General features: G+C 36.4%; 1 protein-coding gene across 1 annotated transcript in view; it reads left to right on the top strand.

Annotated features, from left to right (window-relative positions):
- Window positions 1-23,907, top strand: part of GPC5 (glypican 5) — a 623,049-nt gene that overhangs the window by 95,456 nt on the left and 503,686 nt on the right. The window contains 3 exon segments of the mRNA XM_071570483.1: window positions 10,673-10,806; window positions 11,791-11,898; window positions 14,803-14,925. Of these exon segments, the coding sequence (XP_071426584.1) occupies window positions 10,673-10,806; window positions 11,791-11,898; window positions 14,803-14,925 (365 nt within the window).

Raw genomic sequence — 23,907 nt, 5'->3', positions numbered from 1 at the left:
GCTGAAGTCTGACTGACTGGACAGCAGCTTTGGAAGAAAGGACTTGAGGATCCTGGAGGATACCAGTTTGAACATGAGAAATGCACCTGCACAATAAAGCAGACCAAGAGCATCTTGGGCTGCATTTGAAAAAGTGTTACCAGCATTTTAAGGAAGGTGATCCTTCCATTTTCCTCAGCACTGGTGAGAACACATCTGTCTGAAGTGTTGTGTCCAGTTCTGGGCTCCCCAGTATGAGAGAGATATGGAGTGACTGAAATGAGTCCTTCCACAAAGATGATCATGAGCCTGGAGCATCTTTCATATGTGGAGAGGCTGAGAGAGATGGGACTGTTGAGCCTGGAGAAGAAGCTCAGCAGGAATCTTATCTTTGTAAACATAGACACATGATATGAGCCAATGAAGAGGAAGAAGCTGAGCTCTTTTCAGCCTTTCTCACTGACAGGACAAGAGGCAATGGGCAGAAATCAAAACTCATGAAATTGCATGGAGCAGGTTGTCCAGAGAGGTTGTAGAATTTCCATCCTTGGAAATACTCAAAGGCCAACTAGACATGAACCTGCACAAACAACTGTGGCTGACCTTGATTGAATAGGGATGTTAGACTGTATGATCTCAAGAAGTTCCTCCAAACCTAAATAAGTCTGTGATTCTGTGAAATGATTTAAAAGGTGGGTGCATCAGGGAAACAGACTTATTGAAGAGCCTGTCTTTTTTGAGTCAGCTGTGGTGGGATAGGACACACATGTCATTTTCATGGAGTTCTTCTGGTGTAGGATGTGAGTGCTGGCTTTATCTCCTGGCTGATGAACATTGCCATGACAGCATGTTGTTAAAGCTGAATCTTGACATCAGTATGTATTATTTATTTCACAGATCTTTGGTCAAAGCAAAAGAATTACACCTTATACAACCTCTAAGCCTAAATAAAATTCCCCATGACAGAATGATAAAAGCTGACCCAACAGAGTGATAGCCCAGAGGTTTTCAAAGAACAGAGTTTTTCAAAAGAGATGGTATTTAAGCTATATATCAAAAGTAGGTACTTTTATTCCCAATAGAAGTGGAGGTATTGATGATGAACTGTGGAGGGAAGATGAACTTTGGTTTAGAGATTGCACAGATACTGCCTAGATTTTACATTGTGGAAAACTCAGTTATGTTTTTCTTGTTACCAAACTATCTGGACTCAGCCTGGTATTCCTTTAACTTGCAACGTGTATTCCCATTACCACTCTGTAGAAGACAACCCCCAAGTGAGCCACTTGCCATATTTTCATACTTAAAAAAAACCCAAACCAAAACAAAAGTAAACCACGCACACAAAGAAACTCCCAAAGTAAAATTAAAAAAAAAAAGAACAACAACAAAAATAAAAATCCCAATAAAAAACCCTCCAAACCCCATTATTTTCAGCAAAGGAAATTTTGGAGTAAAATTGTGGAATTCTGCCTGAAGCTTTCAGCATATGACTGTGCCATCATTACTTTGCTGAATCTGTTGGGTCAGGAAGGCATAGGATCTTTAATATACCTCCATTGTTTTCTCTTTTTTTTTAATCAGAAGGTTAGGCAAAAGATCTGAAAGGGATTTCCTCTTTCCACTGACTGCATAGGGACTCAGAAGGCTGAAAAATGTGGAGTAAGCAGTCTGGGCTGCCATCATGTTCTTGGTTTAGATGACATGATAGACATGTAACTCTTCTTTGGCACCATGGCAAGCTTGTCTCAATGTGTCCACGGGGCACCTGAACTGAATGGAATACAGATGCTCTAAAAGGCAGAAAATGCTGCAGTCTGATACTTCTTATTTGCAGAAAAAGAAAGGAGACTTTTCACTCCTTCCCTAGAGCCAAATAAAAGGTATGAACAAATTTCAAATAAGGACGCTAAGAATCCTTTCTGTAAAGCTATGTATATGTTTTCTTTGTTCACCCTTTTTCATTGTGAAACATAACTGTTCACAAAGTGAACTACTGAGCCAAAAAGTGTTTGCTCTCTTAGTTGGTCCTTAAATCACTACCAAATATTTGTACTGGAGGGGTAATATTTTCTTAAGAGCAAATCCAGAGATTTTGAAGCAAATGAGTGTTTTGGACTGTTCTGGCCCCTGAAATGATACAAATGTGTATAAATAAGTGAGTGTCTTTTATGCCACTGAAGGTTTTCAGAGAAAACTGTTCAAAGAATAGAGATGACACTGAAACAGTTAACATGTGGATACAGGAAGCAAACCCACTAATCTCCTAAGGTGCACTTTGGATTGGGGGAGAAACACCTAGGTTCTCTGAAATGCTGACTAACTATATAGTAGGCTTTTCCCTCCTCTTTTTTTTTCTGATGATTTTTTGATTCTTATCATGAGAACGTGACCCTCCAATTATCAAGAGTTATTGACAGTGTCTTATACTAAATGAAATAATGCATTTTGACTGTTGCTCTAAGTGGGCATGATTTTATTAACTTGCATACTTCTGTTGCAGAATCTTACTTACAAATCTGATCTGCTCTTCACAGTTCTGGAAGGTAAATTTCAGCCTGCCACAAAGGCACACAAAAACACACTGTGCAGACACGCTGATGTAGCCAAATTGTTTTGCTTTCAGTAATTCTTTATGTATTATAAGTTGTAAAATGTTTTTGTGTTTTAAATGAGTAATGTCTGATAAATGTTATAGAGCGCCATTTCAGCTTTCATGAGGTTATGACCTGCCTCAGAAAGGGAGAGTAACCCAGGTCCTTGTTAATAAATCCCTTGGAGTAGATTAGAGTGAAATGACACTAAATAATTGGTGTTTGTAAACATATCTGTGTAGGGTGCATTTTTGAACAATTTTGTTTCAAAGATAAACAGGTATGTTGCCATTTTGGTTGTTATCATCTATAGTAGTAGAGCAATATTAAAGCATAAAAATAACACTTAAGGAAATGTATAACAGAGACAAAGAGAAAGAAAGGATAAGGGTCCTGAGATATGTATAGTGAGCACCCGGTGGATCCAGTGATGAAACTTGGTCCTCAATGTCTGGTGATTGAAGCAATGGCCATGGTCCATTAGCGATGGGGGAAGTCTGCCAAACTCAAAGACTTCATGAGGTATTATACACTTCAAACTCAGGTGGGAATGCCTTGTACCTCCCCTGTGGTGGGGAGTTTTATGATGGAGAGTGTCATGGGATGTGTCACGAGTCTGTGAGACCTCCTAAGATATTACAGCTGCCTATTATGTCAGCATCAATCATGGTCCATCATGGTCCACCATTTGAGATGAATAGCCCAGGCCAGATGTGAAATGTCTTTGAGGTTCCCCAGAGGGATTTTTACTGCAGAGTCATCATGTAAGGGAGGACATTGGCATGGTAAGAAGGATTATCCCACCTCACAGAATTTGCCTGTTATTAGTCTGTTCCTTTACCTGGAAATCCAGTTTGTAGCTTCAGGTATGCACACGTGTCTGCACCTGGGATGGCTGGACAATGACACCTCCTTATCTTTTCTGAAGGTCCTTTCCCAGTAGGCTGTTCAGGGAGGGGTAAGCTTTGCTGGGTGAGCAGCTGTTTCTTTTCAGTTTGCTACAGTGGACAAAAGTCTTTTTGTGATCTTACAATGTTTAAGCCATCAACTGTTTCAGTCTCTGACACATTGCCATTCACATTCCTGCTGAATTTCTTTTGGTTTACTCAGGTGACCTGAATAGATTTAAAACTAGATTTAATGAACAATTCTGCCTGTATCCAAAAAGAAGGCACAATGTTAGCTCTCTGTGTCAGAGCTGTACTTGCAGGGCACACAGAAGTAATGAGCAATAAAGTATACTTGAACCATAAGAGAACATAAATAAATCAGTCAAACTTCACACAACCTGCTGATCTTTGGAAAGGGCTACTGCCGGTTTTATATAATTTCTTTTCAGAGAATAACCACAGAATGTTTTCACTGAACATAAATGAAACACCTTGGCATCCACTGAAGCAGACTTGGACTGGGAGAGCTGGCAGCCTCTCATAAGAAGCAGTTTTTGTTGAACTGCCTTTGAAGAGTTTGAACTGGCAGTGCTGTGTTCTGGCTACAGGGTAGCTTGGCTAAGAACATTAGGATTTCCCCTGACATTAAACCATTTAAAGAAAAAAGGAGCATTTCCTTCCCTCCCAACCCCATTCAAGAGGAGAAACTATTTTTACAGCCAGATTTGCTGAGTGTTAGTCCCTCATGAAAGGAGCAGCAGAATTAAAACCATTTACAGCTTTAGTAATTAAAGACCAGAATACACAAATTAAAAGTATATTAAGTAGCTCATATTTAATGGTCTATTAGATTTTATTTTAGAATCAGAATGTGCAAAATTAAGAAGGAAAGCAGGGATAATTAAATACTGATAAGAACAGTCTCAAGAACAAGGAGTGGAGCAATAGTTTTGATAGATGTAGTGGTGGAAGGAGGATACGAGTCTCAGACACATGAAAATTGGGGACTGTGTCTCCTAGAATCCAGCAGCTTGGGCAACAGTCTTTTACAAAACCATAGAAACAATTCTGATTAAAAAAAGCTGATTTGCAAACTCTCAGCATTTTTGCCTCTTCCTTGGTCCTCTGTCTTGACTGAAAATTTCATAGAATCATAGAATCACAGAATGGTTTGCATTGCAAGGCACATTAAAGGTCATCTAGTTCCATTCCTCTGCCATGGGCAGTGACACCTTTTACTAGATCACGTGCTCAACGTGTTATGGGTTCACCTAGGTGGGCCTAGATTTGGGCTCTGAAGTTTGGACTAGGCCGAAGCTGTCAGCTGACTTGAGCTGGGCTGAGCTAACAGCTGACCTCTTCTAGCCAGTAATTTTGTATTCCATACCACATTATGACATCACCTCCAGGGAAGTAGGAACCAGTGTGGGAGTGGTTAAGGCAGTCGCTTCTCAGCCCTCCTCTTGGGAGGACGTACGATGCTGCCCCAGGGAGGATGGAGAGGACCAGGCCCACCACTGGCTCACAGGGTATCTCAGGAAAGTAAACTGTGTTGTTCTGGGTCTCTCCTTTCTGCTTGAGTTTGTCTCCCTGGGGAATAAGTTTTTCTTAAGTAATGTGTAGTTAAGACAGTAGAATTTGTGTGTTTGTTAAGAAGTGGGGACTTTGTTGTTGCAGACTTGCGTGAGTGAATATTTGTACTCTCTTCTAATTGTCTCTTTCTTTCTGTGAAAAATATATGTAGTGTTAGTATAAATGCAGTTTGAAGTGTTTTTTTTCCTTTCCCCTCTCTTTTCCTCCCTTTCCCTGGTGTTAGGAGGGAGGCTTTTCTCTCTGTGCTTGGGGGAGGTTGGCAGTTGCTTATCTCAAACCAAGACAAACGCCCCATCCAATCTGGCCTTGAACACTTCTAGTGATGGGGCATATCCCCAAAAAGTTGTACAGCAATGACGCTGATGCTGCACTACTGCCAAACCGAATAGTTCAGTATTTCCAACTTGTACTTCAATTTATATATCACAGAAAAATATTTTCCTTTTATTTGCAATGTATATTTACTTCCATTTTTCCTGATGAGGGTACCCCTGCTTTTCTAGTGGGTGTGCATTTTGTGTGTCTGCAGTTGGCCTTTATCTTTTCTCAGTACTATCTGCTTGGGTGTGGGGCAAACTCTTTGAATTGGATTTGCCCTTTCTTGAGCTTGAAACCACTCCCAAGTTTATCTCACTTGAAAAATTATAAATGCACCTTTTTATGTATCACCTGATATTTTAATTTCAATTTCAAATAAAATTGCTTTGAAACTATCATTAGCTGGCAAGCCTATTTAAGGGTTGCCTTGCAGATGATTATAAATTGTTTAGTAATTTGAGCGAGCATTATTCTAAGTGTCAGCTTTGCTCTCTAATTCTCTAGGCTTTTATGCACAGTGCTTGCCTCTTTACTGGTCTTGGACTTCTCATGCAAGCTCTGTAAAATGCTTAAGACTAGGTATGACATTTATAATTTGCCACTGTAGTTCTAAAGCTTGCTTAGCTCTGTATGCCCAAGGCATATTGCTAGAATCAACTGTCACAGATGAGAAACACAGAATTTGCAAAGAAAGCAAAGGAAATAATACACAATTTTGCAATAGTTTTCCTGGGTTGCAAACACTGGTGTTACTTCACCACTCCTTCCTGAAACAATCTCATATTAATGTCTTTTTCTCCTGTTCTGAAATAAAAATGGATGTTTGCATGACATAATTGCTCTCCTTGTTTTCAAAAACTTGAATTTTGTCTTTGTGGGGAATACTTTAGTCTTCCATGCACATGTCTACCCTCTCACATAATAAAATGCACTTTTCTTTGAAATGACATTTGATATTAAATGAGCAACTGTTCCAAGCAAGAAAACCAATAGAAGGCTGCTGAAGTGCTTGGGAGTACTGAAATGCTGATGCTCCCTCTCGTGGCTTAACTGTAATAAGACAAACCAAAGATACTTCATAAATGTTTAATGCGTATTTTGGGTAGTTTGATTAGTAATCTGGTGCTAGAAATGCTTGTGACTTATCAAGAATGTGTTTCTCAAAGTATTCACTGTTGTATTTCTAGAAGAGAAAAGAAATTAGGTTGACCACAATTTTATTTGTAACAAATGTATTTTCAACCAGCCTGCAATCTCATTCTAGCTTTTTTTTTAAGTTATTAGACTTCAGCTGTCCATTCGCTTGTGAGTGATTGAGGGGATTTAACTGTAAGGGGTGTGGCAAATTTGTGATCTGACAGCTAATGCTGAAAGCCACCATACTAATCACTAATTAAAATGTGCGTTAAATAAAATCAGTTTTAAATGCCTGCATTGACTATGGCCCTGATGATGCCTTGCAGGTTTGAGAGACTCGATCAATCTGGTGAATACTTGACACATACCTCATTTACAGTAAATCCTGGATATTTATATGTATGAAAAACTTACAATGCTTACTGAGCTTACAAAAACAAGCATGAAACGGTTAAACTAAAGAAAAGGGCAATTTCCAGAGTCCTGGTTCTGGTTCCTAGCTAGAGCTGAGTATAAGCCCAAGAGGTTTTGTGTCCAGAGAAGTTTTTTCTTCCCTGTGCCTCCATGCAGAGCAGTAAGAATGAGTGAATAAAACCACGGACACACTGCAAGGGTAGAAGATGCTTATCTTTTTTGTGTATTTCACAACAGTCTACTACCCAAATTGGAGAAGAGGATCTCAGGATTCCTGGGTCTTAATTCTGGCACAGTAGCAGATTGTGGCATAGCTAACCACTGAGACTTGGTAAATCTAGTTTGAAGTGCACCACAGGACTGGGCATTCAGTTTGCTTCAGTCATTTGATGTAAAATAATGTCAATATAATTGCTGAGGTCAGAAAGAACAATTTCTATGGTGGGGAAAAAAACTCCCTACAAACCAAACCAAAACAATGGATTCGATTTCTCATACTGAGCTTGTGAACTTAGAAGATAATGTCCACCTATTATTGATATGATGCTCCCATCATTGTGCCATGCTGTGTAAATATAAAGGTTTATGATGTTCCACTTTTCCAAATTGTAAGTAACCATAAGTTAACAGTCTAAGGAATTTCACCAAGCAAAATCGAACTGCCGTAAAGTTCATGTGCAGCACTAATTGTAATTTAACTGTGTGGTTATTACAAGAGCTTTTAATTAACCCAGTCATCATGCTGTGGCATACAAATTGTGCATAATAGCAGCATGCTGAGTATAATGACAATAGGTTTGTCTGAACTGTGAAAATCGGGAGTTTTATAATTTTCTGAGGTTTCTTTTTATGCCTTTAGATATGATGAGGTATTTAAGAACATTTCACCAAAGGAAAAAAATCTTAGTAAGTTGCTGAGGCTTGTCTGTTTTAAAATTTTACAGCAGTCTTCAATTCTTCCTGAAATTCAGTGAGTGTGTAATTCTCTCCTGAATAATATTTCTGGTGATTTTTCAATCTCACTTTTGTCAGGGTATTTTTGTTCCCCGTTGAGGATCATTTACACAATCTTTAAGGATTTTGTCTGTGAAACCAAAAAACCCCACATTCTGGTCAGATATTGCTGCCAAATTGTAATTAGTTGATTCGCGTAGTGAGAACGTTACCCTTCTCTCAAAAGTTATGATTCCAGTCAGTGTCTCTCAGGACTGGTGATAATAACCCTGAATGAATTTTACTTGGAAGTTTAATTTAGCAGCCCGAAGACTAAAAATTAAGAAATAATGTAGCTAATGGATATAGTTTTAGCCATGCAGAAAACACAGGAAATACAACTAGGCGGTATTACACTTACCACATGTACTCATTCTCGTTTTTCTAGTGAAGCTGAATGTATATAGGAGTTTTTCAGTTTACTGTAATTGGAGCCCATTTATTAATTTTCTTCTTTCTTTTTTCCCCTTGACCTGAAGAACTGGTACTCTATCTGTTTAGGGGCTGTATTAGCCAGCAAGTCATCTCTACCATATTTCTCCTTCCCTCATAGGCTTCTACTCAGCAGTCAGTCTAAGACTGCCTGGACTGCAAAAGTTCCTCTTTCAGATATGCAAGGCATCTAAGACCTACAGCAAACTACACACCTAATGCATGCCTGACATGAGACAAAGCCTGCTTTCCAAACATCTGGATCTGACTCTCACTCTCAGTTAAACCCTTATTTTTATTCTTGCTAAGACAGAGAGTAGTTAAAATGTATGGCAGGCTTGTACAGAGGGAGCTTAAACAATCAGTTGCTTTGTCATAAAAGATGATCATAAGCATAAAGCTCCCTGTGTTGCATCAGTTTATGTAAGAGAATATGAAAAAAGTGAGACAAGTAAAAGGATGAAAACATTTTGTGTCTCTGGTATATCTGCATTATATTTGTGTAGTGACTGATGGAATAGGCTGCTGCAGAGGCTGGCAAGGTGCAGGACTGAAGGAGAAAAATAAAATAAGGATGGATGAAGCCTAGAAAAACTGTAGAGACTTTTAGCGGGGAAAATGAGAGTCCAGGTAAGCTGGTAGAGTGTTCTATAATGTTCTCTGAAGAAGAGCTAATGGGGAAAATAGTGTGAGAGAAGTTGGAAACTGAATTTAAGGACAAGAACAAATATAGTAAGATGCTGCCCACAGACACTGCCTCTGATAAGAAATGGTGAAATGAATACTTCAAGTGATGTTTAAAGTGTAATCCCTTAAAGAACATTAGTGACATGTCCAGAGACAGTTGTCTTGCAGGTAAATTCATGAATCTCGTTTGAAGGGGATTCAGACTGTAACTTGGCTGCCTAAGACATGGGAACCACAACCCAAAAGGGCTATTCACTTTTGACTTTACTCTTACTTTCAGTTCATGAGGTGAATGCTTGTTCATGTGTAGTAATAATGCTGATTCTTCTGCTTTTTACTGGCCTAAGCAAGTGCATTCAATGCGTCTTACATTATCACTTCTTACACCATGTATAACAACAAACTCATCAAAATTAGATGTGTTTGTTCTATTTTAAATTTTAAATGTATTTCTTAATTAAGACTACAGCAGTTCTTACTTGGAAAGATGGTCCCTAAGATTTGCACTTCTCTCTTTAATGTGTGATGGTCCCTTGAAAATGAGATTTATTTGCTTTCTCTGTTCCCACATGTGGGGATATAAAACACAGTAAGAAACAATAACTCTTTCTGGATAACTTATAAACTCCTTCCTCCTTCTCATGGTATCTTCAAAATTTGGGTACCTGTCTTAGAGCCAACAGTGATCTTCTCTCTCCCTTTTACTTTTTAAAAAGTTGACTACCTATTGAAACCAAAGTTTTCATAAATCCCATACACTGTTAGTTTTTCACCAGTGCATGCACAAAATATGTGCTGTTCAGTCTGCTTAATATCTTGTCGGATGTGATTGCCAGCATAAATTATCTCTTATTTAATAAATATATATGGCCCTAATTATTTTTATTTGGCAACTAGGAAGATTAATGAGCTATGAACATGAATTGATATTCTCTATTATAAAAAAGGCTCAGTGTCACATTTTACACCAAAAAAAAAAAAAGGAGTTAATATGATTTGTATCTATTGACATCTAGGTCAGAAACCCAGATATAAAATCCCTTGATGTTTCCAATATCTATGGTCCAAATCATTAAACTTACATCTTGGATCATTAAATTAACATGTTGCAACATGGTAATGCTAGTTTCCACTATGCTCACTCTTCACTATATGCTCTGTGTAACTGTTCTGAACATTCCATAATAATTCATCAACCTTGAAAGAAATCAAAGTTCAATCCACATTAAAAATGTGATTGGAATATATTACAGAAAAAATGGAAATACGCTGCTGTTCACAAAACATCATATTCTCTCAGGTTACTTTTACAGTCTGAATAGCAATATGCTTCCCTTTTGGGAAGAAAAAAAGCCACAATCAATAAAATGCCTGTGATGACTTTGTTTTACACCTGGTATTCCTTAAAAAGGAGTGCTTTTATTGCTTTTTCTACTAAGAAATGACTAATTATGTGTTTGCTCATTCATTATGAATATAATGTTGAGAAGTATGATAATTAATTATGCTTTCATTAGCTTAATGTCTACAGATCTTTCTTTCTTATTAAAATGGTTTTAAACTGAATTGAGAGACACAGAATAATTATTGCTTATATGTGCTTTCCTTCATCTTGCGGCTTTTTTTTCCTTTTAGGTGACAAAGATATGTGGTCCTCCTGTAAGGAAGCCTATGCAGTCTCCAGGTTGCTCCTTCGATCAGAACAAAGATAATCAAGGTTTGAGGATGTTCTCAAGAGACAGTGAAGAAACACTCACCCAAAGAAGAAAGTAAGACATAAATTTTACAACCAGAAAGAAAGAATAAAGTAAGCCATTAATTTTACAAGAGAATAGATTTTATTCAATGCAATGGCATGCAGTACTAGAGAATAAAGAAAGACTCCAAAGAATGAAACATTTCAGCAACAGACTCTACTCTCTTACATTTTGGAAAGTGTAATTTCATGACTAGATTTTGTTTTCTGAGATAATGAACATATGACCATAGTCATTTGGTGTGGTTTAAAGTATTCAAGAGAGTGGATAACATTGGTAGAACATGAATGTTCGCTCTGTCTTTATGTGTAATTTTTCAAATTACTTTTAACTTTGCACATCAGAAGGCATTATTAAATGTGACAAAAAATTACTAGATCTTTTTACATAAGACTGTTTGTACAAGTTGATAAGACAGAAAAAAAAATATTTTTCTTACATAAAACTTTCTATTGTAAAAAAATGAGGCAACCAAGCATTTGGAACTAAATCTTGAAAGCTTTGTTCCAGCAGGACCTGTTAGTTTTTTTTTTTCTCTGGCTCTTTTGCCAGTATGGAATGAATTGAGGTGACTGCAAAGGCTTGGAGATTTCGTTTAAACCTGTCTCAGCACTGCAGGGTGAAATTTGCCTGTGTACAAGTTAGCATCCAGTGCCACTCAGGATACCCTGGGATATCCCAACTGATCTGCTCCTGCCAAGAAGGATGAAAGGGCCCTGTAAGTTGTTTTGTATCTTCCAGCTTTTCACAAATATCCTGGTTAGCTGAAGGTATCTCAAAAGCCAGTCTATATTTAGACAAGTTAATCAAGTTTTTAATGACCATAAGTTGTAATAGCATCATAAGGCATAGTAAGGATAGTGTTGCAGTGAGACTGGAGGCCTTATTTTATGCAAAGTATGAAGTTAAAGTCAGAAATTTAATTTTTGTCACAGTGTTTGCTAAAATAAAAATAAGTTTTCTTTGTCTTCTTTCTCCTCTCATTTAATTTTGCAGTGCAGAAGGAAACATACATGAGAAAATTGCAGGGAATAATTGCTCACTCCAGATGTCTGGAGAAGAAAAAGTGCCTTTGAGTTTCAAAGGCAGACCATTCTTCTTAGTGTAAGGGCCTTCCTGTATCAAATAGTGGAGAAAAAAGCCCAAACCAAAGTACAAACACTAGTTTTGGAAAACATTCTGGGAACTGAATGAGATACAAAACAGGAGTTTGCTTTAGCCAGCACAGGCATTCATCAGAGAATACCCATTATATGGGCACATGTTTCTCAGTTATATGTAGCTAAGCAAGTACTTGATATTTTCTGGTCACTATCATTCTGCAAACAAGAAAACATGTTCTAAAATCTCACTTAAACCGAAACTGTTCCATGTTTCAAAACATGGAACACTGAACTGACTCTAAGAGAGCTTGCCTGGGAGACCCAAAGGGGTAGGAGATGTGGTTGGCAACACAAAGCAACATTATTTTCTTTTTATATCCACCTGCCTGAGATTATGCAGACACCTTACGGCATGCAACAGGCTCTGCACCAAAAAGGGGGAAGGGAAAGAAAGTTTGAGATCCACTGATACAGATTTCAGTTTAACAGCTTCATAGCTGGTATCATCTGCAGTTGCTGCCTTTTGGATCACCTCCTTCCTTATTAGTCACAATCACTTTATATTTCACTTTATATTCCCATGGCAACTGTAAGAACCTCACATGGAAGAGCAACTTCAGCAAATGCTCACAGCCTGCCTTCTCTAACTCCACCATACTTACTTCCTATGTACTTCTGGCAGCCGCTTGCTCTCAGCAAGTTACACAAGCTTTAGCAGAAAAGAATAGACTTCTCCAAACTGGAGACTTTATTGATGACCGTTATCTGAGGGAAAACAAATGAACGAAAAGATTTCATTAAATATGTGACTTGTGATTTCCTAATGTTTTTGAAATGCATCTCCAGGTAAAAAATTGCATTTTAAAGTACATCGTGGAATGCCTCTGCCTGAACTTTTCCTAACTTATTTTTACCATTGTACCTAAGCTGGTATTTTCTGGTACTACTTGGTAAAAGAAGAAAAAGAAATTTCCCTTTGCTGTTGATGCCAAAAATTGTGAGAGAAATTAAAAACAAAAATTAAAAAAACTCAAATAGACCCTTCCATAGCAACACAACACACATACTTGAAAGTATGTAATGGTTTTTCCTCCAGAACTTCATATTGCAGACAGCTTTCAGTACAGAGAATGCAATAAAAGAAAAAAAAAAACCCCAAACATTTCCAAATAAACAGATACAAAATATCTTCAGCTTCCACTGACTGTAATTGCACATTTGTGCTCAGTTGCCTATAATTACATGCTCTCTGGTCTCAAAGATGATGATGATGTGAAAACTGGCATTCATACCATCTGCCCTTCTAACTACTTTGGTCAGACATCAGCTGACGCTGAAATCAGTTATTACTTCTCTATTAACTTTAACTTTGCCTCAGGTTGTATTTACTAATAAACTGAATGACCTTTCTGTTAGAATCCAGTTTGTGACAAGATATTATGACAGCTGTATTTATTTATTTGTATTTCTTCAGAAGACAAAATTCCAACATTAGTTTTCATCCAGAATGTAAATGTAAAGCATAGATAAAACCAAAATCAGTCCCATTCAATGTAAATTGGAGGGGAAAATGCAAACACACTCTGCACACTGGATTCAGTTTTGGGTGTGGAGAAATAAAAGATATAACTATGCACGTCTAAGAGAGTGAGGATGAATAATATTTATGTATTTAAAATCTATTGCAGATAGAGAATTTATGACACATAGTCAAAATTGACTCTACATGAGATTTTTCAGAATTGTAGAGTTACTAAAACACTCACATCACATTTAATAGGTATAGTAAAACAAAATCACTGTGGTTTGCGTGAAATATTTACTCTAATTGCATGAAAGAACATGTGACTTTTTAAATGATGAGTTGTATATAATCAGTGAAGTTTTATCTGTTTTATTTAGAAGTAAACAATACTTAATATAATTCTTTATACTATTTTAGGTCTATGTGGGCCAAATATAGGGAAATATATAGATTATTTTTGACTTTTTTACCCAACTCCAGATTCTGTACAAAAAGTTAACATAAAATGAAGCTTGCTGCATTACAGAGCTGTGAGTACAGCATTTGGTGGTGCTTTTGCATGTGCCTGCAGGTCCTAGATAACTCAGTAAAGTGTGAAGTTCTATATCAAAATGAACAAATATTTTCATTTTTTCACCGCAGGAAGGGGTCTCCCAGGAAGAATTTTCAATATGTAAGCAAACAATTTGTATTAAATATTGTAATTCAGAGAAGAACATATTGAAACTAAAAAGTAATTAGTTTGTTTTCAATTAAGTACAAAACCTTATCATTACCTCTCAGCATCTAGACAATTATTTAAAATAGCAATACATAATTTATAACCTACCAGCACAGCACATGGTGGAACAGACGTAATCTTTCAGACAGTTGTTTAAATCTCCACTAAATATTTAACACCTACATCTTAAATCTATCTTACCTAAATCTTGAGTTACTGCATAGCTCTTAACAAATACTCTTTGTAGTATTTTTAAAAATGTATAGGGACTAGTTGCTAGCTCTTTTGAAAAAGAGGTGACTTATGCACCTATTTTTTTATTTGTCATGCCTTTTTTCGGAACACTTTTTTGTTTATTTGTCCAATTATAGCATTGGAAAAAGTATCGCAACTATGCAACTCCAGACCAGGAGTAAAGTAGAGGGTTTTTTTAAAAAAAATTGACCAGTGAGAGTATTCACTTTGTAAACTACAGAAGTATAGCTAAAAGAATTAAACTTATCTAACATGAAATTGACAAATTGATTTAAAGTATCACTGGAACCAGTGGGAGCAATGGAATAAGCACATTCCTTACGTTCTTGTAGAAATGCACAATAGTAGTACAGCTTAATGTTTTTGATTGACACTGTCAATTATTTCTCATGTTTCCCATTCAGGGAATTTATGAACCACCTCCGGCTCTATACAGCCTTTTACGGTGGCCTGGCTGATCAACTGTGCAGTAACGAGTTGGCAGCTGCTGATGGACTCCTGTGCTGAAATGGAGATGTTGTAAAAAGGTACTTTCTAACTCTTAACTATTTTAGTTTTGTAAGTCATGTTTCTTTAAACCAGTTTCCATTCAAGTCAAGTAAGTTGTTTCCCTATATCTATGTCAAGATTAGTTTGAAAAGTAAGTCAGCATGGGTTTCCTTCTCTCAGGCTTCACCTGGAAACAAACAGTAAACAAAATCTCCCTGCATCTCTGTTTGAGGGGGAAAAAAAAAAAAGAATTCTGCTGTTCTCCTGACATTTTCCCTTAAATTTTACAGCACCCAAACACAGGCTGGAAGCTAGATTGACATTTACAAAATACAATTAGAGAAAAAGAATATGAAATTTTGTTTGAGCTTACTCTTTTTAAAATGCTCCTTTTTATGTAGAGTGTGTGATAACAGTCTCAAGCTTAAAACCTTGAAGTAATCTCTTATATATTTCTTCTCAGGAGAGAGCTAAAAGTTAAAACATGAAGATAAAACATTTTAAAGGTGAAATACAAGTATTTTTTAAATGTATGCAGCAGCTTGGGAGACATCACTTAGCAGCAATGGCAAAGAAGAGGTAATAAACTGCTCTGCTCCTGGATGTATATCTCTGGAATCAATATATTACACAGGTTAGAAAACACTATCATTTCTGGATGGCAGAATGACTTTCAATGAGCTGATCTCTATGTTTTTGCATTAGTGCTTTGCTCACCAAAACAAATATTTCTCTGAGGGGGAAATCCTTGTAATGGCAGAGACCAAAATATTGAAGAGTTCTTTACAATTATTTTTGATAAAAATCAGTATGTTAATATGACATTAGTGGTATTAGTAGTAGTCGGTAGTATCACAGGTCATATCAAAGGTGACTAAAGACTGTGAGGTGAGTTAATAGTGTGAAATAGCTGGTACCAACTAGAAGGAACAGTGGACGGCCTGCACCCTATGTATCTCTGAAAAAGGTAGGAACTGTCATTTATTTATTGATATTGAAGGAAATGGACATCCTTTCAGCAAACAATTAAAGTCCTACTTTTCTTTATTTTCTTGGGCAGTGCAGTGCTTTGGCAGCACCAAGGCCCAGTGAGTGTTTGACCCCCTTGATAGTCTCACTGGCAACCTGTGTCCAAAAATTTCAACAATCTTCAGAAAATTTTGTGTTCCTTCTTCATTTAATTTAATCTCAACTGTATGTCATGGCTTTTGTTTTGCTGCCCGTCCCCAAATGGCAAACTCTATAAAATGTTTCAGTAACAATTTGAAGTATGTGTCTCGTAATTACAGATTTACCAGTTTCTTGTATCATTACTTTTGGCTGCTTACATACTTACTATTAATCTATTATATTTTTCAAACATGTATTATTATATGGTACTATTATATTTTATCCATTATATGATTATACTGTTACTTTGTTTATAGTATAATACTGTACTGTTTGATTTTGATTGGTGAGGCCCTAAGGTCCTTACAGAGAAATGAAACATTCTCTAAATTCTAGACCGCAGCATTTTTAAAAAGTAATTTCATTTCACTAAAATTATTTAATTAATGCAATATATTTATTATTGGATCTACCCACAGATAATAATAGGTGACAAAAGCACTGTATTTTAAAGGAAGAAAGGGTAAAAACTTTCTGGCAGTTTGACTGAGATAAGGGTTTTCTGCAATTATTATTATTACAGATGTGATGATCTAGGGAAAAAAATAGGCAGTCTTTGTGCTTAGGCACATCTGTGTGCTGGCCATGAACATAGTGCTTGTGTGACACAAGCCTGTGGGAAAGGAGCACACATGTTGGGTGTACAGTGTCTGGAGGTTTCTCTTGGCTATGGAAAGACAAACTCAGGGTCAGAAACACACTCAAACATATGAATTCTGCAAACTTGGAAAGAAGGAATTTTTGTTTGATCAAGAAAAGGCTCTTGCTATGCCCAAGAGATTGTGCTGGGAAATGATATTTGCAATTGATTGATTGTATCAATCAAAGAGCTAAGTCTAATGAGGGATAACCAGCATCAGAGGTGATTGTGGCTGGGGATATTGTGAAGGTAAATGAATATGTCAGTCTTTGGGAATGTGGACTGAAGGCCATGTGCTGTTTGGGCAAACCAGATTGAGAGGGACTAGTAACATACAAAAGTACAAGGTAAGCTATTCAAAATGGTCCTGGTGAAACTTCACTTGACTCCAATTCTAAAGTTTTCAGGAAAACTGTGGCATACTCATGTATTATTCCCAGAACTATTATAATCAATTGAGAACCTCTAGTAAATTGATCTTACAATAAAAAGGTATCAAATAATTATATGTGTTTAACTTGGAAAAGAAAAAATGTTAGGTGCAAACTGGCTGTTGAGAGCAGAAGAAGAAGTGTCTATTATCTGATTTCATAATGGATAAGATGCATAGCAAGCATTTAAAATATATTCTGCTTAAACTTCAGGGAGAGTTTTCTAGTGACAAGGACAGTAAGGGTAAAAAATAAATAGTTTTGTTGTCCAGCATCTGCCTGAAGAAGGATGTTTAAGAACAGGCAAGGCAAAGCACTGGGAAATGATGCAACAAAAGCTTATTTTTCTTAGAGATACGTAGATAAATTGGATAAACTCTTAAACTCTCCTCTAGCTCTATGATTCTGAATCTAGGGTTATGTAAATCCTGTGTTGCTCAACTTCTATAGTCAGGATCTCAGGATAACTTGACATTGTAGAAGCAATAATGACCCGAGCAGGCATCTTTACTTTCTCTCTAAAGAGCACCTCAATCTGTACACTCAATCTCTTTCTTTCTTTCTTTCTTTCTTTCTTTCTTTCTTTCTTTCTTTCTTTCTTTCTTTCTTTCTTTCTTTCTTTCTTTCTTTCTTTCTTTCTTTCTTTCTTTCTTTCTTTCTTTCTTTCTTTCTTTCTTTCTTTCTTTCTTTCTTTCTTTCTTTCTTTCTTTCTTTCTTTCTTTCTTTCTTTCTTTCTTTCTTTCTTTCTTTCTTTCTTTCTTTCTTTCTTTCTTTCTTTCTTTCTTTCTTTCTTTCTTTCTTTCTTTCTTTCTTTCTTTCTTTCTTTCTTTCTTTCTTTCTTTCTTTCTTTCTTTCTTTCTTTCTTTCTTTCTTTCTTTCTTTCTTTCTTTCTTTCTTTCTTTCTTTCTTTCTTTCTTTCTTTCTTTCTTTCTTTCTTTCTTTCTTTCTTTCTTTCTTTCTTTCTTTCTTTCTTTCTTTCTTTCTTTCTTTCTTTCTTTCTTTCTTTCTTTCTTTCTTTCTTTCTTTCTTTCTTTCTTTCTTCCTTTTCCTTTCTTTTCCTTCCTTCCTTCCTTCCTTCCTTCCTTTCTTTCTTTTCCTTTCTTTTCCTTTCTTTTCCTTTCTTTTCCTTTCTTTTCCTTTCTTTTCCTTCCTTCCTTCCTTCCTTCCTTCCTTCCTTCCTTCCTTCCTTCCTTCCTTCCTTCCTTCCTTCCTTCCTTCCTTCCTTCCTTCCTTCCTTCCTTCCCCCTGCCTTCCCACTAGTAAAATAAAAACTGAAGATACTGGTGAACTCCTTTGTGCTGTTTTTCTGGCACTAATAGGGGAAAGCCTGTATTGTTCAAATTAGTTAAATAGATTTTATCTGTTTTGAGAGTCTCCATCTTTTCCATCCATTTTTGCCTTCTGTTTGAAAAACATGTGCTGTAGCTGGTGATGACTGCGAGTTTGGGCCTGATATGAGAAAACAGTATTGTAAACTACGTAATGCTGGTGTATCAGGACCTGAAGAGGTTGCTAAGACTGCTTACTGTATCTGTGTTTCACGCTGCAAGTAGCAAAAAGCCATGGAGACAGAAGACATACATTTTAAAAAGATCCTTGCAGTTCTTTATTTTCCTTTCCTGTTCATTTTTCTAAAGGAAGCAGTTCAAGGTTTTCAACAGCTATAATATTGTATATCAGATAAATCTTATAAACTTTGCCTTCTCTAGTACTATCTAAGAGATTATCAAGTCTGGATGGGAAAAGGTCAGAAAAAAGAAAAAATGGGTATTGAAATAAAAGCTTAACAGTTTACATTTCATATGTTTTAGCTGCTTCCTTTTTGGCTTAAGCCTTCCTTTTTTTTTTTTTTTTTAAATCACAATGCCATGGAAATATGGCCCCTGATTCTACAGCTGGAAATTGTTCTGGATCTAGCCTGTGACACAATACTGGCTCATCCTTTTATGAAAACCTGAGGCCAGAATCCTCACATTCCTAATATTTCTGTCTGATAGGATCAGTAGTGTGCAAGACCATGCTCATGAATCATAGAATCATAGTATGAACTGGGTTGGAAGAGACCTCTGAGATCATCAAGTGCAACCCTTGATCCAACACCATGGCACTAAGTGCCACATCCAGTCTCATCTCAAAAGCTCCAGGGATGGAGAATCCACATCACTGTAGCATGACAGAAAAGGCATCTCAGAGGAGTCTTCATTCTTTGCACTGTTTTACTCAATTTTATGACTATAGTGGTCAGGCTTGAAATTGAAATTGGAACTTCTCTTTCAAAGTCATCAGCTTAGTGTCTCAGTGCCCATCAAGCTGCTCTGTCATTCCCTTTCCCAGCCAGACAGGGGAGGGAAAATAAGATGGAAAAGTGGTTCGTAGGTTGAGATAAATCAGTTTACTAAAGCAAAAGCAAAAGTTTTGGCGGGCACAAGAGAAGAGGGGAATAACCAGGCTCTTTCCCTACTTCCCATCAGTAAACAATGTCTGGCCACATCCTGGGAAGTAGGGTTTCAGCACCCATAGTGGTGGCTCAGAAGGCAAACATTGTATACAATGAATGCCCCTCCTTCCTCCTCCTCCTTTCCTTACCTTTTATATCTGAGCTGACATCATATAGTATAGAATATCCCTTTGGTTAATTTGGGGGGGCTGGCCTACTTGTGGCCACTCCCAGGGTCTTGCCCACTAAGCCCCCCCAACCCTGCTCCTTGATGGGGCACTGGAGGTGGGGGGAGGAATGTTGAGAGACAGGGCTTGTGCTGTGCCTGCACTGCTCAGCAGTAACCAAAACACTAGTGTGATATCAACATCTTTCCAGCTACCAGAGCAAAGTACAGCACTGTGAGGATTGCTGTGGAGAAACAAGCTCCATCTCAGCCAGATCCAGTAAAGTGTCGTGATGAAGTACCTTGGAATTTAGTGTTTTGGGATTCCTTAGTTTCAATGGAAAAAGAGGAATTGCAATTAAGATGAGTTATGCAGTAACAAAGCACATGAGAAGAATTGGTTACATCCATTTGGAACTTTTGTAGCATCTTAGCATTAAAGCTAAAATAATGGGAGCTGTTAAAATAGACTGAGATAGACAGCGCTGGTGGTCCAGACAGGCTGGTGAGAATGTGAAGAGAGACGAATTAAAAATCCACAGAGAAGAGAAGAATATGTACTGTGTATCTTGAGACCAGTGATTCAAATGAAGCAAAAATAGATGTGAGAGAGAAAAGTAATAAAATTACATGTATTTAAAGATTGAAGAGTCATGGGAATTATTAAAAAAACAGGTAATCAAGTTTTGAGGGAAGAGTTTCATATAAAACGAATACCTGAAGTATCCAAATTAAGAGCAATTAAACAGCATGATTGATTTTAATTACTGACCAAATTATTAGAAAGTTATTATAATAAGAATCTATCATCAAATAAATGCTTAGCTTTAGCACAGCTCTTAGGCTGGGGAAAGGAATTGTCTCTTTTGATTCTTAAATATTCTCAAACAAGAGTACAATCCTGATTCTGTTCTTATCCAACAGAAGAAGATAAGCAATGATATAAGAAGATCTAATGAATTGGTTTTAATTTTTTTCCATTTGAGCTAGTCATCAATTTATAATATGGGAGAATGTAAACTGCCATCAAAGGCACCACTTAACACATATGCAAAAGATTTGTGTGAGCAACTTAAATTGTAGAGTCAACCAATTATGGCTCTTATTGCTTTGCCTAATATGCTGTTGCTAACAAGAATCAGAAACAGATACACAGAGAAAAAAATAACTCTAAATTTTGACTTCCTCAATATCTGCAAATTTGGAAATGCCTGACCCAGAACTGTGAATTTCAATCTTCCCATGAACTCAAAAATCTTAACACTGGTAGCATTCCACAACAAGGAAACCCAAAGTTTTCAGATACCACAGCACTGAACAAACAATCAAGAAATAAATGGTGGATAAAGATATTCATGGGCTGAATGTTTTGTAAAGACAATAAAATTCAATAAATTTTAAGATCCTAGCACCTGAAATGTGAAGTACTTTTGTTTTGAATTGCTGCTGCCTCTTTAGGGACAGCTTGTAAATGAAAACACCAGCATATGACACTGGGACTGTAATAAAAATCAGATTATCTGGTCTGTAAGTAGACGGCTCCAAAAGTCCTCCCTGAATTCAGGAGGATTTTTTCATTACAATTTATGCATTTTCATTTGAAAAACTACTGACATCAGGATATGTATAATGACTAATCAGCAACATCACTGTTCTCCCCTCCTCCTCCCTCCAATCCCAAATAGTTTCTTCTTGATCCTATTTACTCATCAGAGGAATGAAAGGGGCTTATAAGGGCTTATCATACATCTTTTTATATCAACATAGAAAAGACATGAAACAAGATATGATCCCTTTGTTTGTAATAATTGGGTTTGTTCTCTATTTTTCCATGAGTTATAAAAATAAAAGTAATTCCTGCTTTAATATTGTTAATATCAGTTCTCAGTATATGCTTATATAAATCTCAAGACACTTCAGAATGGAATGGATTTAAGTACATAAAAGCAGCAAAATACCTATTGCATTAGATTAGCTCAAAATAAATGTTCTATTTTTCTTTCTATTTGCTTGAGAAAATACATAATTTTCTGTAGTGTTTGTTCTAGAAACATTGGGCTTGTTGTGCACAGCAGAGGCTATAAAAGAAGGGTTCTATCACCAGGTGAATTAATTTTTATTAAGTTGCTAATAATTTACAAAGTGTATTGAATTTTAAACTGAAAAACATGATTAGCACTATGTTAAACGAATTACATTTTTCAAGTCACGAGGACTGTTGAAAAGATAGGCATGACAAAGAACAATGACCTTTGTTTTGACATCATACCTTTGTTTTGGAGTGTTTTGGTTTTCCATTTAAACAGCCATAGAAAAGTAGTCTACAGAATTTAGTATTAGTGATTTGATGGCTTTTCAAGATTTTTCTAATTAATTCAGGATTACTTTACCACAGTTTATCACATGAATCAATGGAGGAAAAAATCTATCCTCTCCTTTTTGTCTAAGGGTTCATATCAAAATCAAGGAAAACTCATGCAGAAGGCTTTCCTGCATAGTTCAGAAATAAGCTTTGTATAAAATTAATAACTACGACTCATAGTAGATTATAATAGACAGAAAGTTTGTGCATTTATGCCTCATTGAAGTTCTTATAAAAGAAATATGCTCTTACTGAATTGAACTTTTATATATAGGCTCTCTTTCAAATAATAAATTTAGTGATATTTTACAGTGAGGCTTCTTTTGCACACTGATCTGAAGCATTTTATATTTCTAACCCCAAGTTGTTTGTCACCTCTAGCCATGGTAATTTAATATAGCAGCTCTCAATGAATTATTTCAACAATATTTTGTGTTGTGAAATACTACCTATGAGTTCTTCTTTCACTGTAATTCCCACAGTAGTCTTCTATAAACACTGCAGCCTTACTAGTCCAGACAGGAAACTTCAGTTTAATGATGTTCAGCACCACAGTCTTTACAGGTACTCCTTTAATATTTTTATTACTATGTGACATTGCTGAAGACTTTTCTCTTGACAGCTGTAGGTCAGATTTTCACTGAGCATCCTGCATCAACAGTGGAAGTGTTCACAGCTGACTTTGATATCAAGCAGGATGATTTTAGGGGTCTGGAAATGAACTGGCAGTCTCATGTGAAAACCACTGATTTTTCCTATGTGTCTAATTTTGAAAGTTAACAGTAAGTTTTTTTTTCTATGTAAGAAAACAATTGCTTTATGTAGTCTCATTGTGATGAATATTCTGTAGATTTTTATGTTTACAGATTAACTTTTTACTGTCATTTATGTAATACAGATGATAAAAAATGATATTAATGCATTCAAAGAATGAGTTCATTATTTTTTCTAGAAATAAATATTATTCTTTCCAATTGTATCAAATTTTTCTTGCTGCTTTTGTAGCCAAAAGAATCATTAGATCCTCTTTAATGAAGTAAAACTAAGCTGCCATTCACAACTGTGAGTCTATGAGCATATACTTCAGAATATCATTTTGCCCTCTAATAAAAGTTATGGTTTCTTATCTTCCTTAGCAGCTTTGCTTCTACTTGAATTCCATTAGAATTGCATGATGGGAGGCACAAATTTGCTTATATTAATTAACTATTTTGTTGTAACTATTTCTATTCTAACACTACATTTTTAGGGTCAAAGTTTTTTAGCATTTGTTCACATGTGGATACTCAGGAAGATTAAGCTGCATTAGTGAAGACTGTGAATTTAGAAATCATTGATGTTAGCTCTTTTTTTTTTCAGTTCATTAAATGAATAAACCAAACTGAAGCTATTTTAGTTCAGAAAAAAGATTAATTTTTAAACTGTAGTGTCCCACACAGAAATTTATTGAGACAGCCTAGTTAATGCATTTAATATGTTCCAAGTGGTATTTTGAGTTTAGCCATGTAGGCAAGCACTTATCTGCTGTGAGCACTTTAGTGACAACTCTGTCTGAAAGTAGACTGAAGCAAAAACTAGTGAAAAGGAAATACATACATTCTTACATATGCCATGCTGCAGGCTTAGTAAGTGACCCATTCAAGCACTAGTGTGAATAGTCCTGTCCAAATCTGAAATGTTTTCATGTTCAGGTAGCACCTAAGGTTTTCCTATCAGGAGCTATAAGGGACAGATCAAAGCAACAGAACTAAATCGTTACATTTATGCAACAGGAGGCAGTGCCGATTCTTCCCAAATACACACTTGATACTCCT

Source organism: Pithys albifrons, chromosome 1 (assembly GCF_047495875.1).
Source record: "Pithys albifrons albifrons isolate INPA30051 chromosome 1, PitAlb_v1, whole genome shotgun sequence".
NCBI classification, from domain to species: Eukaryota; Metazoa; Chordata; class Aves; order Passeriformes; family Thamnophilidae; genus Pithys; species Pithys albifrons.
This window is presented reverse-complemented; position numbering and strand designations above follow the sequence as displayed.